We start from the raw sequence: 18,905 nt of genomic DNA on the forward strand, positions 1-18,905 counted from the left end.
TTACGAAAGCCGCTCACATCACTTGTAATCATATAGAGTGTTCCTGTGTTTCTTGCTTTACACCAATACAGATTTTCTTATTGAAGACCGTTTTTCAGCGACACTGTCCATTTTTGTAGCTTTAAACACTTTTTATCACAGAAATGCAACAAAATGCGGTATGAATCAATGAACCGCCACCGCACAATTGTAGGCCATTTTCTACGATCGCGTATTGAAAACAAAAGCCGTTTGTTATCATCACAAAGCGCATTCGCAACTGACAGCTACAGTGACCTCCAACGGAGAGATCGATGGCACCGATTTTTTGTTTGGTTTTTAACACATGTGATTCCTTCGCTACTGTCCTAAAATGAAAACAAAATTTCAAAAGGGAATAAAGTACTTAAAAATCACACTTAACATTGTTGGGAAGTTTTTATTTTCGTTATTTTACGATAGTCAAACTTCCCAAACACCTGCATGTATTGATCTTGGTCAATCAAGGTGCGGGTTCTGTTGGCCACCATGCGATGCCGAGCAAAGAAGTGTCAATCAAAGCAAACACAGAACAGTTTTAGCAGGAAGTGCCACATTGTTTCGGAAGGATTGAAGAAAGGTCAAGTTTCTTTTGTTAAGAGCGGATTGATTGAAGCAGGTAAGCATGCGTTCTGAATTGCCTGGCCATATTTAATACCGAAAACAATATTAAAGTGTGCATTTAAATCGGTTTCCTCTAAGACAAACTAATGCAAGGGATTAATGTGCCTAGTTTGATAGTTTTTCTTTTGCGTGGAGTGCTGCTTACCACGCAATTACGTTCATGGCATAATTGTAGGTTATATATTTTTTACCATGTGCACTTTATTCGTAATTATGTATACAACTTTATACAACTCCATACCATGAATCGATTGGCGTTATGAACGATTGTAGTCAATGTTGTTGTTGAAATTAAAACTGCATGGAATGCGTTATGATTACGTAACATTTTTCCCAGTCTGATACACATTCAAAGTCATTCATTAGCGCGAGGCCGGGTCTGATTGTAGAAGTGACGGCACAATCCAGCATGGCACAATACCAGCTATGGCAAAATTTCATCCAGATCCGAAAGGGAAGACGAAGATATTTTTAGAACTTTCTTTTGAGGAAGAAAATGACTTTTTTTAAACTAATAATCCTTAAACTTCAGCATCTTGTTCGAACCATATTAAAGTGTGAGTTTGATGTATGTATATTAAAAACATTACTTTGATTTACCATCTTCTTGTACGTAATATTGTAATTCGTAAAGTCATTTAAAAAGCACGTGCACATCCATCTATAAAGAAAATATTTATATTCGAATTCGTATTTTATTTTCTGAGTTTGTATATAAAATGGAAAATTATGTTTATACCAAATACGTGATAACAATATTTGCTACATTATACCCTTTTTATACCCTATCTATTCCTTTTCTCCTTTTTAGGTCTTGGATTATTCCATTTTTTTTTGGCCACGTATAGTGTACATCTTCTGACCAAAACAATATTTTTATAGTTTTCACTAAAATACATCCCTGGTTTCGACCGAAGCTTGTTCCGTAGAATACTAGGCAGCCTGTAAGCAGCCCAAGAGAGGAAGATGTTTGAATCAGAAGACGAGGATGTTCTGGAAACGGTGCTGCGCTATCAGCTTCAGCAGCCTGCATTGTCACCCATAACTACTACGATGGCTAGCGTCGCTGAAAACAACATCTTTAGCAACGATAACGCATTTTTCTCCAATATCTTGCTTCAAAAGTTGGCCCTGTTAAGGTATGTAGACTCAATAATCGATAAATTAGCTGGACTAAAGCACATTACAAACTGTGTTTATTGTTGCTTGCCATTGTGGGAAATATGTGTCAAACAGATGTAACATTTGCTCTGCTCATGCTGCTCATTTCAATCCTCACGTGTTCTATACTTGAGTATCAAATCGTCCCACGCCCGGAAAACAAGGAATCACGAGTAGTCTGAGCGCCTGTGACAGTACTATTACTAGGCAACACAAGTCGATTTGTTGACTTTATCGATCATTGGCATGCCGAATGGATTTTACCAATGAATGCGAACATTCGGCAAAGGGTGAGGAATGGAAAAAGAATGGCGAGGAGGAGGGACTCTTCAATTGCTCTTGTAAAGTTAGAGCTACTGCTGCTGCTGGTGATGATGATCTGCCGCGAACGTTGTCGATGATGAGCCGTTTTTGAAATGCGCAAACATTACACCACTGGTAGATGGCGGTGCCCTTCTATGACTGCCATCCGTCAGAGAATGGCCGCCTGTATGAATGAATGGATGAACCTGAGGCCCCCTTCGGAACATTGAACCTATAAACACGGCTTTGAATGACTATCACACCTGCGGAACAAAAAGCTTTAGATCGGACACTGGCGGATTACACCAGCCTTTCGATGAATGAATTCTGGGTCTTTCTGTTGTGTTATTGTGGGTGAATGGGTCTGGATACTCGAGCCAGCCATCTTTACGGTTAGCAATTTGCCAGCATAAAATCAATGCTAAAGCAAGCAGTATGTAAAGAAACGTGCCACCGTTTCCGTGTATTGGCAGCACGACGATAGGAGAGCGTTGTGTTCCGCATGTGTGAAACGAAACAAAACAATAACAAAGTTGTATGCATTTCATTTGCTCTTGTGGGTTTTTGCCGCAAAACATACGACCTTTGCCATTCAAAAGAACTAAGCCACACAAGAGTAGGTTAGTGTTATTGTATGAAAATTGTGCTGTTGTTTGAGACAAGCAAAACGGGGTTTGCTTCAATTTTGTAATGCATAGTAAAGGGCGTGGTGCTTTCTAGGCGTTCCTTTGCTATGCAATATTTGAACATCAATAGTATTGTATTGGTATTGATTATTAAACTGCAAAGTGCTGGAAATATAAAATAACGGTGAGCTCTCACAGTCATAAGGAAGGTGAAATCGGTTAAAAGGACGTTTTGCTCCTTACGGTATATACTGTTCATATTTGCGCGAAATTCGGCTGTTAAATGAATTTCAATGGTTGAACTCAATATATATTCACTGATTTATTGCACTTTCTAAGAAAGCATATTGGGAGGACGAGTTGTTATTTTTAATTGCCGTATAATCCTATGATGAACCGGGGTTTACTCATACTTATAACATATAGCATGTTTAAACAATACGAAGAAGAAGGGATTAAATCTTGTTACATCAAATCAACGAGGACAAATGAAAGATGATAATTAATGGATAACCTTGAACTTCATACTGACTAGAATTTTTCAAAAAGAATGTCAATAATACAAGCTTTATCACTGTAATAGTGTGCTTAGAAAGAACGTTTTTTTATGTTCATTTGAGAGGTAGAAATCGATCCCGCCACTTGTCTTTTATCGGTACGAAAGGTGTGGTCATTTATTAACGTTTAGACGTCACCAAGGCATACTCTAGTGGCCTATGTATGTTTGTGTGCATGATGTTAGTTAATTTTTCTCATAATCATGTGCTAATGGAGTAAGGTTTTGCTATCCTTAGCCGGGCATTCAACTGAAAGCTCTTTGCAATATTAACCTTTCACCGTTTGTGGCAAGAGAAGAAAGAGCTCAAAGCATGAGAACATGTTGCTTGCTTTAGAAGCTTGGTGCCGTTGGAAACGTGGAAGCAATTTAAAATACTAATTAATCAATCAGCTTAATTAACCGAACATGATAATTTTTCATTCTTGCTTCGAAGGTTCCAACATCCTTCTTCTCTTCCGTATGGGAAGGCGGTGGTACTACTTGGCTACCCTAAGGCCCGTACTTATTTTACCTCGCTAACAAAGAAAAAAGATGTTTTTTACTGACCTATTAGAAAGCCCACAGTGTGGACGGGTTAGCATGAGACGTATGGGTCTCTGAAGAAGTTCGCATGGTAAGCGAGAGGGAAAAAAGTCAAAGCAATTTTTCATCGCTCTCTTCATACATCAGCGCTGTGCAGTAGTGCTACAATTGTACGTAGAATAGTTGATTAATTATTCTTACGGGAGTTTTTTTTCTTCTTATAACAACTAATTTTATCCTACTCGTAGTGGTCATCAAGCAGAACCACAAAATGTTATCAATTTAATCATTGAATAGTCGGATCGAAGATTCTTTTTACCGGAGATTGAAAAGTTTACCATTTTCTTGTGTCCAAAATCCTTTTCCGTTAATTACTTTTGCTAATTACCAATACTTTTCATTTCTTCATTCGAACCAAACAGATTAAGATTCATTACAATATCTGCCCTGCCAGGTGTACACCGTGAGCTTTTCGTCCAATCCGTAACCTAAGTTTGTCTTGCAGCAGACGTTTAGTCGTGTGGGCTAACCATTTCGTTCTTAACTGCGCTGTCCACATGTATGGTTTTGTTTTTACTCAACACACCTTCCTATTTAACTTTTTGCGCATGGGCTCTTAGTCTTGGATGGATGGTGGATGGATTATTTTCTTCATCATTTTTATATTTATTTCTTATTGTTTTTTTAGCTCTCATTCCTTTACGTCTCAAATCTTTGGTTTTGCTCTTGTTATGAAAATTATGCTACCGGCAGTGTTACGATGCTATGCTGCTCCAAAGCGGTTTCTTCCTTTAATATCTGGTACAAGACGCTTTCAGCTGAGAAGTTTTCGGTGTTTCGCTTCTTTTATTTTATTCACTAGCTCTTTTTTCATTTTCATTACAACGAGCTTTCTTTATTTTATAAAGACATTGTACCAGTGGTGAGGAAGAAGGTATCAGGAGAGGAATAAAAAAACAAAATCATAAGGGTATGGAGAGCAACTGACTGAAAGCTCAGGCAGGCATTTGATGGTAGAAAGAAAAATGAAGGACGAACTAAAAAACAAAACCATCTAAAGAAACGTTTACGGTTTACTTGTGGCTTGAAGCCATCGTCAACGTCGTGGCTGCACTGCGCCCGCCGGTAATGGTCGGTTCGGTTAATGACTATGGTTAATTTTTTTTTCTTGGCAGGGTTCCCGGTTTGCCAGTCTACCACTACTCCCCCTTACCCATAGCGTTGTTTCTTTGTGGTACATCTGTTAAAGTCCAGTGGCTTGCGTTTGTTTGCCGGAGGTCTATTTTATAATGATTTGTTTCGGTAAAGGTAAGCTTGTAACAGCGAAAAGCTACCGGAGTGAGCAGAGGTTCCCTTTTTTTTAAGTAGTGACTAATGGGGACGTTTGGAGTATTGGAAAAGATTGGAAGAAGAAAAGGGGAAAATGTCGGTGGTGGTTCGTTCCGGGTTTGGCACTAATAGCTAGTTAGCGTGGCTTAAAGGAGGAGAGGGCCGATTAGGGAACGCGTCGAACGAGCTTCAGAAAGATTGAGTACTAAAGAGGAGGGTGTTCGCTCGTGGGCAGCTACAAATATTGCTTTGTCCTCAAGTTGAACAAACATGCAGTTAGTTTTATTAATGTGCGTATGAGATGGGCGTGAGAATTCACCGTACGGCAGGACATATAACGCACCATATCATATAGCACTGAAGGTTTATACGTGTGGTATTTTGTGTGTATTGTTCTTAGTTGAAAAACAATTTTTCAATGAGCTTTGCTTTGGTGCTTAGTCCAATGATTGTAATTTGAATGTACATAATATTTATTATGATATATTATTATCAGATTTATTTGAACGTGTCTTCTCATTTTACAATGTTTGATGTAATAGCGATCATCAACTAAAATTAGTATCAGGCCTTAAACTAATTATTAGCCTTTCTTCTTCTTCTTTGGCTCAACAACCGTTGTCGGTCAAGGCCTACCTGTACCACTTGTGGGGTTGGCTTTCAGTGACTTATGGATTACAGCAGGATAGTCACAGTCCTACGTATGGCGACATGGTCCATTTGGGGCTTGAACCTATGACGGGCATGTTGTTAAGTCGTACGAGTTGACGAATGTACCACGAGACCAGCTATTTTTGTTATTAGCCTTTGCGCTTACCGAATTAGTATTAGCTTTTTTTACTTAGCGTTTACAAGATCAATAAACAGGTACCGAGATACAAAATTTACTACAGGTGTCCCCCGAGATACGACTGTATTTGGGACCGAAAAAAAATCCCAACGCAAGGCGTAAGTCGAAAAAGTCGTATGTCGAATATCTGTCTATGTAAAGTTTATAACCGAAGTTGAAGAGTCGAAATCTATGATATCGTATTTTTTATTTGAAACAATGTTCGATTATGTATTAATTTGACACAAAAAGTCGTTTACACAATATAGATATTCAATATCGGGTAGTTGTGGAGTTTTTGGAAATTTGTGTGTAACGGCTCAGAAATTCAAAAATATACATCAATTTCTGCTCGATGACAACTTTTCACTGTCAAAATTAAAATCGTCGTATCTGCGAATCGTCGTAACTCGAGGGGGTCGTAACTCGGGGGACGCCTGTATTTCGATCTCTTTTCACATCTATCAAATATTTATGTTTGTAACTGTAATATTTCTTATTACTTACTGCTTAACGCTACTTATTGTTATGTATATTTTTCGTTAGAGTGACCCCTTAAGTTATAAACAATTCTTATATTTTACCTATCCATCGATACACGAAAAATAACGCGAGGAATCTGTATGAAAAAGGTATGTCGTTTAGAGGAATAGAAACTGTGTTTTTATAGTATTTATAGTGGTACGTGGTACGATTAACATTTTTTTTAAATTGTAAATATTCTATCCTTTCTAGGTTAGTGGATCACTGCAAACATTGTGTCGTTCAATTATCAGTGTTGATATCCGTTTGGAAAGAGGATTAACATGCTAACATTTTCCTGCCATACATGCATTATTGCATTATTAAGCTACACCCTAGGCCGGAGAAAACACGTGAGATGGTGTTTCTATATCCACCAAAAGAGTACAAGGTTTCTTTCTGTATTGTTTTTTTTTGAGTTGTCCTTATACACAGACCCGTCTCTTTGCTCTTTCTGTAGGGCATAAGGTAACTTACATAAAAGAAGGAAGCGAGATATAAACATATTTCTAGTGCTTTATAGAAATGTATTTGAAGCAGTGAAGTAGATGATTGATAATTACGTGATTCTAATCGTGTACAAAGCGAAGGGGCACAATGATAATTCATTGTTAAACAACACAAGCTAGTTTTGTGCTAATTTTCATTATTGCTATGAGAGCCAGATTCAAAACTAACCACAATAGCTACCAAAAAGATTAAGCGATAGTGGTTTAAATCATACAAACCTGTGGCGATGGTAGAAAGACTTTCCTAAAATAAAGTAAACAACACTCACATGCGATTGAATACCGAATTTGTATTTTTGCAACAGATACAACTGCAGACGAGTTAAAGACAGTGTCAACCTTCACGGGCTTTGTAGTGCTTCTGGAGACAGAAGCTGTAGTGTCACTAAGGAGAAGTTGAGTGAAAGTGTTTTGTCTGCTGCTTTGTTTCATATGTGCGCCTGTTGATTCTCCATTCATCCTCCTATAGAAGGACATTTTCGGGTACACAATCAACAATAAACACCGAACTCCGCTCCGCTGTGTAGTACGTACGTGGTCCGACCACGAGCGAAGGGGACGTAAGAAGTGTTTATTTGCTTGTACAGAGCGAAGCCATACTTCACTTCGCTACTGTTGTCGGCACTACACTACTCGCTCCGTCACATTCGATCTTTTTACTTCTATTGCACGAGATCCTTTGCCTCTCTTCCCGCTTCTTTCTATTTTGGATGGGTGGGTATTTGGGTAAACAGGATTACATGATCAGTTGCACTGCTTGCAGTGCTCCGGTTTGCAAACACACCATCATCTCATCGTGGCGGCCCCTGTTTAGTTGTCGCATTTTACGGTTTGTTATAGTTGTACCATGCAGACAGTTGTTGCAGGATAACGCACGCAATAGGATACGTTGGTGTGTCTTTGTTGAAGCCCTATTCAAGTTTTGATGTTATTGTCAATTCGTTATTGTAATGTGTGACGTCATACATCCACCGTCCATAGACGGTCATCGGTTTAAATATTGGAATTTACATGCTACTCTTGTTAAATAGCAATTTATTTTTATTTTTTCTACATTAAGGGATACCTTAGTGTGATGTAAAATATAATGACATTCATTGTTTTTTAAAAAAGAATATTAATAATATTTTTAATATCTCGTTTTTGAGTGCAATGTATGGAAAAAAGCAATTGAATGAACGATTACTTAGCGAATAAAAGATAATATTGTCTATGAATGATTCATATTATCATTGTTATTGTTATTACTATTATTTATATTGTTATCTTCATTTCATCATCATCGTCGCTACGCGCTCATCGTAATCGTGGAAAAAAACGTGGAAATGTTGTGTTGCAATAAGTAGATTGATTTTTATTTCCACTCCCTACTAAGGTTGCTCTGCGTGGTCTTGTTTTTTTTTCGCCTCTTCAATGCAAGTTCAAACCTATCATCAAATCCTCTTGTGTTGTTTTTTATGTAAGGAATAAGAAATCAATGAACGAACCAGAGGGTTTCTGTTACGCTCTAAAGGCGAAGATAAGGCGAAGAGAGTGATCGAGGGGAAGCAAAAGGAATGTGGCGTTTTGGAAACGATTGGAAAATTCCTCTCGATCGATCAATACAACACCGTCGGTGATGTTCAACTGGAACACTACGGCATAAAGTATATGCCTTTTGCGTACATGTGCGATACGCTCTCAAAATATTGTCCCGCTGCACGCTAGAAGATTGCGGTAAAATGTTTCTATCACCAAAACTCTGCTGTACGTCGAGCCAAGGACATCGAATGTGTGGAACAGAAAAGGTATGATGAATGGTGGATTGGTATGGTCTGCGCTCGAATGAATGATGCTATTTTATAGCACACAGCACAGCCAAAGATCCTGCGTAACGCAATTGTGAAAGTGAGTTTACGGTGCACTGTTTCATTCGCACCGCCATGTTTGCATAACGTTGTCATCTCAGTCGCTGATTTTTATAGCAACATCATTGCTAAGGGTGTAAAACTTGGCAACGTTGTTTGCAACCCCTAACGTACCATAAAACATGTCTTGCTGCATGTAGCCACGCCTCTTGCCAAAGCTGGTCGTTTTTTTTTGTTCATAGTATGAGCGCGTGTTTGCTTTCCAGGCAGAGCGGTATACTGCGCTACCCCGTTGCAGCCAGATTGTCTGGCATGGCTTGGGTCGGGTCGCGGTCAGCAGTGAGTGGAAGCGAGAGCAAATGATACCCTGACGCTTTGTCGGAACTTACCTGTGCCGATTCGTGCAGCTGTCTTGCCAGTGCGCACCCTTAGCGAGACCGAGAGGTTTGGTGGTGTGATGATTATGCTACTTCTCACAACTTTACGCACACTCTCAGCAGATTCATATTTATGCTGTGAGAGCATCGCGCTCTGTTAAGAGTGTGTTGGTGGGGGTAGCGTTGTAGGCCGCCGAAGATCTCTCACTCTGATTGGTCCCGTATCGTCCCTAGAATTGTTGGAGGGGATACCTGCACGGGTTACACGGCACTCGGACAGACCCGATGCTCTCGGTTCGGTGCTCCGCTCGCTCTTCTCCGCTCATCCGCATCACACCGAACGTGATGCAGAGTACGCAGCAACATACTCCAATAGTACGGAGGCTTATCCTACTCGCAACCTGAAGAACCCTTGTGACCTGGCTGGCCTGTCGCGCGCTACCTTCCCCGTGTCTTCTCTGTGTGTGGATAGATGTGTTCGGCCCGGTTCCGTTCCGTGAGTTTGAATGTGTGGGTTCTAGCGTGACAGCACTCCTCGGTTGGTTGGGTTGTGCCGGGAGAAACGACCACAGAAGCACACGCTTTTGCTACGATTTTTGAAAACGTTCGGGGTTCGGTACAAGCTTCGCCACGAACGAGCCCTCATAGTAAAACGGAAAGGTGCTGCGTTCGCAAGTGTGTCGTAATTCTCTCGCGTTTCGGTCCCCGGTGGTTAGGCATCGCGTCCGCTCCGCACGTTACTGATTCCGCGGCGGTATATTGATGTATTTTTGCTAAAGGGTCAGAGCTGCAACACTTTAGCCCGCGTGTTATTTATCGCTTAAGGCATAGAGAAAGGCACTGATGTTGTTGGCTTCTCAGTGAGCCGTGTGTAAAAGTGGATCATGAGTTAATGCTAAGACGAAATTTGATTCGTTGAAAAAGCATCACTCGAGTTTTTGGAAGACTAACAAATGCCGTGTGGACGTGATCATCGTAAACATTAAGCTCATTGAGGTGATGCATCCAGTGCGCCTCAGTGCAGAGAGTAATCAGTGCAATCAGTGAACTGTTGTTGTCTGGAATTTCATAACCTTGTGGCGAATGTGTCAGTTTATGCGTCAATTCTAGTGGTGCGATGAAGACCAAGACACAAGAAACAGGAAGGGATTCATACACGTTTATACCGAATCCTGTAAACACAAATTATTAATTCAATAATTATTGTAATCATCCAAGGCAATCCCCACGAATAACAAGTACAACCTCTTCCCGTGCCTAGTGTGTATTTAAATGTATGTATGTGTGTGAGTGTATGGTCGGTTACTGCTTCTGATGCAGTCTGGAATTTGGCATTCCTGAAGGCTTAAGTTGAGCGAGTGCAAACGGTGAAATGTTTAAGTGATTGAAGAGCTTTAGAGAGTTTACTCCTTTGCTGGGAAAGATACTGAATAGTGTCTGCGTTAGCAAATCCAATATCCGTAGTTCGAGGATGCATTGGATGTCTGCTTAAAAGGATGTTTGACTCCAGTGCATGCGCTAAAGGGTAAATTGCCTGCTTATAAGGTGATGTCTATAACTGAAAGATAGTGCTTGTATTGTATAATCGATCGAAAATGTGTTGATGAATGCCGTGTGTTATCAAAACAATAGGAGCATTGTAAAAGAGCACAATGTCTGTTCTGCTAGTACGTGGCTCGCGCTTTTTGTAATTGATCTCATGTTTGTGTGTGAATGTGTTACTTTTCGGTGTTGGATTTTTAATGAGCCTGGAGTATTATAATATAATTCGCGATATATTTTGAAACTGTTCGTCTACAGACACAGTGGACTCTTCAACCACGTTAGTGAAACGGGACAGGCGGCTGCAAGCACCTCTGGTGGCACTGCCACTGTTGTGGAGAATTACAACGACGACGACGGCGACAACGACAACGGCTGCGGCGGCGGCGACTACAACGACGACGACGACAACGACCAGCAAACTAACATGTTGACCATGGAATCTGATATGAAAGGGGGTGGCATTCTACATGCCACAATGCCCCCGCATCACCCATCGTCTCTGCATGGCCACAGTACCTCGCCGTATGGGGCGCTGGGATCGCTAAGCATGATGAACACCGGTCTGTCGCAGCTTTCTTCTCATCAGACGTCTGCCGCACAGCAACATCACCTGCTCGGGGGTGGAGGTGGTGGACATCAGCAACACCATATGAGCCACGGTTTGAGCAGCAACAACAGCAGCAGCAGCAGTAACAACAACAACAGCAGTGGCTACGGAAGCCCCCTGCAACAGCCGGTGTCCGGTCTGAGTCCAACCGGTCTCGTCTCAGGGCAAGGACATTCGCAGCACAGTTCGCCGACGGGAATGACTACTACTGGTCAGCATCACATTACGGCTGGCGGTGGCGGTGGCCACCATCACCATCATCACGGTACCGGTGGACTGTTGGGTGTGAATCACAACAACAACAACACGAGTAAAGCGGCGCAGCAAAACGCGGATCGTGTAAAGCGACCCATGAACGCATTCATGGTTTGGTCCCGAGGTCAACGGCGAAAGATGGCCTCCGACAACCCGAAGATGCACAACTCGGAGATCTCAAAGCGACTTGGGGCGCAATGGAAAGACCTGTCCGAGACAGAAAAGCGCCCATTTATCGACGAGGCGAAGCGGCTCCGTGCGGTACACATGAAAGAGCATCCGGACTACAAGTACCGGCCGCGCCGGAAGACGAAGACGTTGACGAAAGCCAAGGAAAAGTATCCGCTTGGTGTGGGCTCGTTGCTGGGCGCTGGACAAACGAACGAGGGCAGCGGGATGCGTGGAAGTGGATCGTCGACCACATTGGCCGCGCAGCAGGCGGCAGCAGCAGCGGCTGCGGCGGCAGCAGCCGCAGCTAATCGTGATATGTACCACCAGATGCCTCCAAATGGCTATATGCCAAATGGATACACGATGATGCACGATCCGTCATCGGCGGCAGCTTACCAGTCTCAGCAGCACTACATGAGCAATTACCATCACCACCACCGGTACGAAATGGGGCAGATGGCGGCTGCGGCAGCAGCTTCCGGCACTACGGCTGGGTCCCTGAACAGTTACATGAACGCCGGTTACGGTGGAATGTACGGTGGAGGAAGCGGTGGAGGCGGAGGAGGTACCGTATCTGGTGGTCAAACTTCTCCCTACGGTGGTAGTGGAGGTGGACTGCAGCAGCCCGGTTCGCCGTACAGTACGACAATCCAGCAGCAGCCCGGATCCCCGTACGGACTAAACCACCAGCCCGGAAGTGCGTTGTCCTGCCAAAGCCACAGTCCCAGTGATTCGAGTGTGAAATCGGAACCAGTGTCACCCAGTCCGATCGCGTCAGCCACCAACAATAACTTAACCATGAAGCGAGAATATATAGTTGGCGGAGGCCATCAGCAGCAATCGACGGCAGCCGATTTGAGTCATTTGATCAACATGTACCACGTTCCGGATATGCAGCAGACGGGTGGTTCAGATTTGCAGCAACATCATCGCAATCATCTAATGCAACACTACCATCAGCATAATAGCAGTGTGTCGCCCGATCTTCAATCGCAGCATCAGCACCTTCAGCAGCACCAGCAAGTTCAGCAACAGCAACAGCAACAGCAGCAGGTTCTGCGATCTATGGCACCGATCTCACACATGTGAGAGTTGGCTGCAACCGCGACGGACCTCTTGGTGCACCATCATCACCAACAGCAACAGCTTCGTGTGTCGAAAGCACTGGTATCAACATCGCCATCCGCTTCGGTCACTTCGACGGCGTCCACCAACCATCATGCGACTGCGACAGTTGCTGCAGCAACGCCACCCTGCAACTCCAGGAACAATAGTAATGACAGCAGTACTGCCGCTGCACTAGCAGGAGGTAATTCCGTCGACCATCATGGAGGTAGTGCTGCCTCTCCAACGGAGGAATCGGTTGCTGCGGTAGCCGCCGTTTCAGGTGGTTCAATTTTCACCAGCAGCAGTAACCTTCATCAACATTCCTTTGACCGATTGCCGTCACTATGTGCATCTCCATTATCCGCATACCGACACCACTCAGGCACATCGTCGTCGGCTACAGTTATTGGTAATGGCAATAATTGTAGCAACATGATCCTCGCGGGAACTGCTACATCAAATGCATCTACTGCCTCCGCTTCGCTTGGTGGTGCTGGCCATGGAGCTAGTGGACTTATGTCCTCGTCTCCTCATTCCCATGTGGCACTAATCAGCGCCGTAACTCCTGCCCTCGGATTTTCAATAACCAATGGAAGCGATGTGCAACCATCGTTGCTTGCTGTAGATCCCGATGATGATGCTCACCATTCTTATCATCACGGCATGCACATGGCACCCTCTCCTCATCATCATCATCATCATCATCATCTATATCATCATCATCACCATCACGACTATCATCATCATGCGGCTGCTGCTGCTGCTTTGCTTGGTGGCTTCACGAGTGGAAGTGGTTTGGTCGATTGTGTCAGTGATGGTACCAACTGTGCCGATCGCGAGGACTCTACCGGATTTCTCTCGGTGGCAAGTACGTCCGCAAGCAGTGCTGTTGGGAATTACTGTCTTAGTGCAGGGGTGGACAGTGCGACAGGGTTGGTACAAGCTGTAACGGTGCCCACAGCATTATCGGCGACGCATGATAGCGATGAACCCGGAACAACTGCTGAGGGTAGATCAATGAATATTAGTAGTGAAATCGGTGTTCTGCGATCGCATGATCGGCCGGCCTCATCGTCTTCGGCTATTTCGATGGCTGCTAGGACGGCTGCTGCAGCAGCAGCGGCCGTTGTTGCTGCCTCGAACCATCACCACCACATTCAACAGCATCCTCCGCCGGATTCGCCATACCATCATCATCATCGTCCTTTGCCAATGGATATTTCGGCATTGTAGGGTATGAAGCTTTTACCATTGAACGCTTTTTATTGATTTCCGGTGTAGCTATCGATGATGGAACTAGTATCCAACCTACGCATGGTGAAAAATAGCAAAGGAAAAAGTGTTGAAAAGAAAAGAAAATGAGCAATTTTAGTGATGAGGATTATTCAGGGAGCAGTTAATCTGTTGCATCAAAGAAATCTCTTGAACAATTGAATCAAACGTGTAAATATTGAACGCAATCCATCAGTTTTGTCTACTGCTGTAGAATTGAGCTGAGCTCTTTAAAATACATGCACTAGAGCACTCCGTGTTTTATCACTTCCTGTTGGATGGCACAGAAGCGAACTACTCTCGATACAAGTTGATTAACGTTAATTCCATCTCGACGTAAATATGAGGTCCAAATGTTGTCCATCGGTCCAGCTACGAAGAAAGGGACTTTTCAAAGAAAAAAAAATCGAAGAAAGGAGCTCGTCGTCGATCGCAGGGTCGATCGTAAACATAGACAAGCATTGGAGCGCGCAAAGTACGACGTTTTTACGTGTAATGTGTGATATTATTATTTTTTCTTTATTTTGTTTACTTTTCATATATATTTTTTTGTTTAAATGTGGGATATAATGTACAGACTGTACCGAGGAAATCTTATGGCAAATCAGATCTAATATTAATATTACTGTCGATAAATTATCGATGATGTTAGTGAGAGTAGACAAAACTGAACACGAAAGCTTACCTTATGTTCGGGTAAGTGAAATGTAACATACGAAAAAACAAACACTTGTGAATAGGTATTAGTTGTTAGGCTACGTTTCTCTATTTTGTCCTGAGCTGCTGTTAGTATAACTTTAAAAAAGATGGACTCGAAGATATGAATTATTTGTAATGGAGAAGCAAATTAGGAACCCAGCACTGTAACGTTTTAGTTCGTTCTATAAAGCCTCTCTTACTCGCTGGGAATGTATTTCTGTAAAAAGCAAGCAAGCAATGTTTATTACGTATCTACGTATCCAATATAATTATCATTTTCATATAGTAAAGCTTATACAGAATAAGTAAAGCGGTGAATTCAAATTCATTGAATATAGATCATTGGTTTGTGGGAGTAGGACAGTCATACGCCTTGATGGCAAATTTCCTTCGCAACCTTTGGCAACTAAAACGAAAAAGAAATGATTCACTTTAACAAATATTCCATTGTTTTCAATTATTTGTTTCGTCTGTTCACAAGCATCATTGCCCAGTAAAATCAAAAGTGAGCATTATTTTAGCTGTGTAATACAATATTTTCAATATATTTACCTTTTGAAATTCTCAAATAGAACTGTTTCTCTTTTCGGATGTGAATCCTTTCTTATTCATGGAGAGATTATTAGAATACAAGTTTGAAGTGCGTGAATGCGAGGGAGGCGTTGCAAAAAAGAAAGAAAGTTAGTCAAGTTTGTATGTACAGATGCAGCAAAAACCAGAAACTGTAAAGGAAGTACTGAAAAATACACACAACAAATGAACTATAAATAAAATAGATGAAAAGAAATCACACAAACCAATGATAAAAATATATTGCACTGTAAAAAAGCGAATTTGAACATGAGCGACATCATCTTTCTCTATAGCTGCCGGTTCCCGATAATAAATGAAACGATCGCTAAAATAAACCGTCGGAATATAAACTGCGCTAGACATGATGTATGTGTACACAAAATATAAACAAAGTACAGATTAGCGAGGCATAGAAGAAAGAAGACAGGTATACAAATTCGGAACAAATGTAATAATACTGTGAACGAAACGACAAAACAAAACAACCCGAACAAGAAACATGTACGATCTGCAAAATTCCAATGTTAACAGAAAACAATGCTACTAAAAAGGATGAAAAATTAGACAAAACTGTTTTATTTTATATTGTGCTTAGATATGTTGCTTTTATGGGAGGTATGATCGTTGAGAACGTATGAATTTGTTATTGTTTTATGTAGGCATAATTTACAGATGTATTGCTTTTTTGCAGTTGCAGTTGAAATATGGTAAGACTTTTTCCCACCGTTTTGTGTCTTGATTGATGTGTACATTTCAGCCATAGAAAAAGCAATCGCTCAATAATAATCGGTAAGCAATAATCAATAATCGGTAAAAGTTCCTGTTGTTGAAGTGTGTGTCGTACCCTTCTTAAGTGTCGTTCCAGAGTTATCCGAGATTTGGTGGCGGTTTAGGAGTTCACGGCGAATGAAATGATCCAAATTCGTCCTGCAGCTTAGAATAGTGACTGTTGGTGCATATTTTCAATCTTTGTTTCTATCGGTTTGTGGTGCGTTTCAAACTTCATCTAATTTGCAAGTGTTCTGAATTTATTATACTCTGAGTAATTTGGTTGATGGATGATGGTGAAATAGTGCTTAATTTGTGCAAGAAATGAACTGAACGTGGACCGAATCGAATATTAATTTCGCAGCTGCTGTGTTCGGTAAAAATGCGACTGATGGTTAGGGCATTAACCATCACCTTCTCCGTTCTGTACCCAGCGGCTTAATACGCACCGGTGGTAAGCGGCTGAGAAAGAAAAAAGCAAAAAACAAAAAACAAAATAAAAAACATGTCCTAAAGATTCCGCATCCCTTTAGGGACCTGAAAAGCAACAACTTGATGGCCAAAAAAAGTCAGCATCATGCTTTCGTTTTCTGTGAAATCATTCAAAATAATTTTTTGCCGAAAAGTCTACCTCTTATCCACATTTCTATCCGTCGAAAAAGATGAACCAGGGTCCAGCCGTTTCCATCCTACACCTTCTGGGAATTTGCGGAAAATCGCCCGCCAGCCGACGGTGAAAAGTGTCCGCACACAAGTACCTCAGAATGCGAGCAAAGCAGCATGTTTGAGCAGTAAATGAAACGCAGTGTGTAGGCCACACAGTTTGAAATCTTCCTCTAATAATAATCATGACCAACAGTTTTTGGTACATGCCGGTGCAGGGCAGAGTGTACAGGTAAACATTGGGAATCGTGGACAGCAATTAATTATTGGCTGCTTCCAGTGCATCTGGGAACGTACAACGGCAGGAAAATAGGAACAGAAAATGAAGCCGTCGGTACCCAAAACCAACCATCATCATCATCAGTGTCGTGGCATCGGGGGTCGCGGTTGTAGAAAACAGCATGATTGTGCGTTCAGGTGCGAGAGCGATCGCCTGATGGTGATAATAATAATCATGAGGTGTGAGGTTTTTCCTACCCTACGTCCTACTTTTTTCCTTCTCTTCAATGCTGGGTACTACTAGTAGTTTTAGATTTTTTGTAACGATTATTTAACACCGTTTTTCACGTGCTTATGCTTAATAATTGCTTTGATAAAAAAAGATAAAGTTTTAAACGCCTGGTATGTGTTTGCTTTTTGTAGGAGGGTGTGCTTGATTTTGTCCCGTACAGTTGGAAATACTTCATCTTGAGCAACGCTATGGAATTAGAGTAGGTTAATGCACCGTAAACTGAACGTTTGTTTTAGTTTTTATTGTTTGTTATATCATCCAGATGTGTCGCAATATTAAAACACTTAAATTACTCGTTTTACAAACACAAAACATTATGAGTATGTTATTGATTGCACATAAAAGAGACTTTTTTTCCAAGCGACGAACCCAATAACACATGATTTGATGTATCTTTAGCAAAGAGACTAACAAATGGGGAATTTTACATACCTGTTAAAATACTTTGTAACGGAACTTGTCGTAAAATTCCGATCTACTTTCGTTACCAATTCAAAGCGGGAACACGCGTACCCATTGGAGGAACTATATCGTTTATTTTTTTGTGTTCGTTCCATTTTGTTAACCAATACACTTGGGTTTACCTTCGCCCAGGCGAATGTGTGAAGATTGGGTTAGCATTGCTTATTAATGTTAAACCGTTTTAAATGAGCGTCGACTGCTTCGCTTCGCCGCTGGTTATGAACGACGACCGCACCATCGTAATCATCAGCTGCCTGTGGATCTAAGGAGCTTTATACGTATACATATATGCTTTTTCTCTCTTTTCGTGATGCTCAGAAAGCGCTCGTAAAATTAAACAAAAATTATGATAATCATCGAGTTAGCGTTCGGGCGGCCAGTTGTTCCATGTTCCCATCTGGGCCTCCAGAACTGAAGAACTCCGAAATTGCAGGTTCTGATTTCCATTCGAGAGCCATAAACGTAATCAAATCAAAGGCAGCGGGGCAGACAGGGTGCGTCCTGTTTTCCGTTACCGCTTCTCTGTCCCGGCCGGGAGATGTAGAAGTCCCCCTCCCCCTCCCCCTCGGTTAGGCAACCACCGTTCCACCGCCTGAATCCGACATCCTCGACAAGCGGGAAGAAAGCACGAAAAGTGGAGCAATGTCGGTAGTATTGCGTTGCACGGGAGAAAGAAAGGCAGCAACACCTTATCCCCCATCTCATCGACCGATCGACACACGTCGATGAGTCGCGATCGTGCGATGATGGTGCACGCGATAATCTTCATGCCGTTTTTGCCGCATGATCGAGGATCGTCATCACTTCATTAGAGGAAGAAACAAAAAGCGTAAAAGAAAGACAGTGTAAATCGTCGATTCCGGATCGGGTGACTTCTGATGATGATTGTGTCGATAAAATGTGCTCCCAATCGTGCAGGAGCGGTGTGATGCGCGCGGTACCGTTTTGGGAGAAAATGTCTTCATTTCGTTAACTCCATTTCTGCCTGGTGCATGGGCGTGTATGGGAACTGGTTGTCTGGTCTGGATCTGATTTCTATTAGCCAG

The 18,905-nt window shown here is 42.1% G+C and overlaps 2 protein-coding genes across 3 annotated transcripts; both read left to right on the plus strand.

Moving 5' to 3' along the window:
- Positions 1-548: 548 nt before the first annotated feature.
- LOC121596224 (transcription factor SOX-3-like) lies at positions 549-12,997 on the plus strand. 2 transcript variants are annotated; one of them, XM_041920987.1, is made up of 3 exons: positions 549-637; positions 1,525-1,781; positions 11,027-12,997. In XM_041920987.1, exons 2-3 carry the CDS (start codon positions 1,609-1,611, stop codon positions 12,891-12,893), a joined length of 2,040 nt encoding a protein of 679 aa, XP_041776921.1. In that variant the 5' UTR covers positions 549-637; positions 1,525-1,608; the 3' UTR covers positions 12,894-12,997. The 2 variants fall into 2 exon arrangements, with proteins under 2 accessions (XP_041776921.1, XP_041776920.1); XM_041920986.1 differs by having other exon boundaries at positions 555-637; positions 1,454-1,781.
- Positions 12,894-15,953, plus strand: LOC121595728 (homeobox protein OTX1-like; the record flags this gene model as incomplete). Its single annotated transcript, XM_041919917.1, has 1 exon — positions 12,894-15,953. A coding segment is annotated over one exon (1,251 nt), but the record flags the coding sequence as incomplete, so codon positions are not given.
- Positions 15,954-18,905: the final 2,952 nt, after the last annotated feature.

This window comes from Anopheles merus, chromosome 3R, assembly GCF_017562075.2.
Source record: "Anopheles merus strain MAF chromosome 3R, AmerM5.1, whole genome shotgun sequence".
In the NCBI taxonomy this organism is placed as follows: Eukaryota; Metazoa; Arthropoda; class Insecta; order Diptera; family Culicidae; genus Anopheles; species Anopheles merus.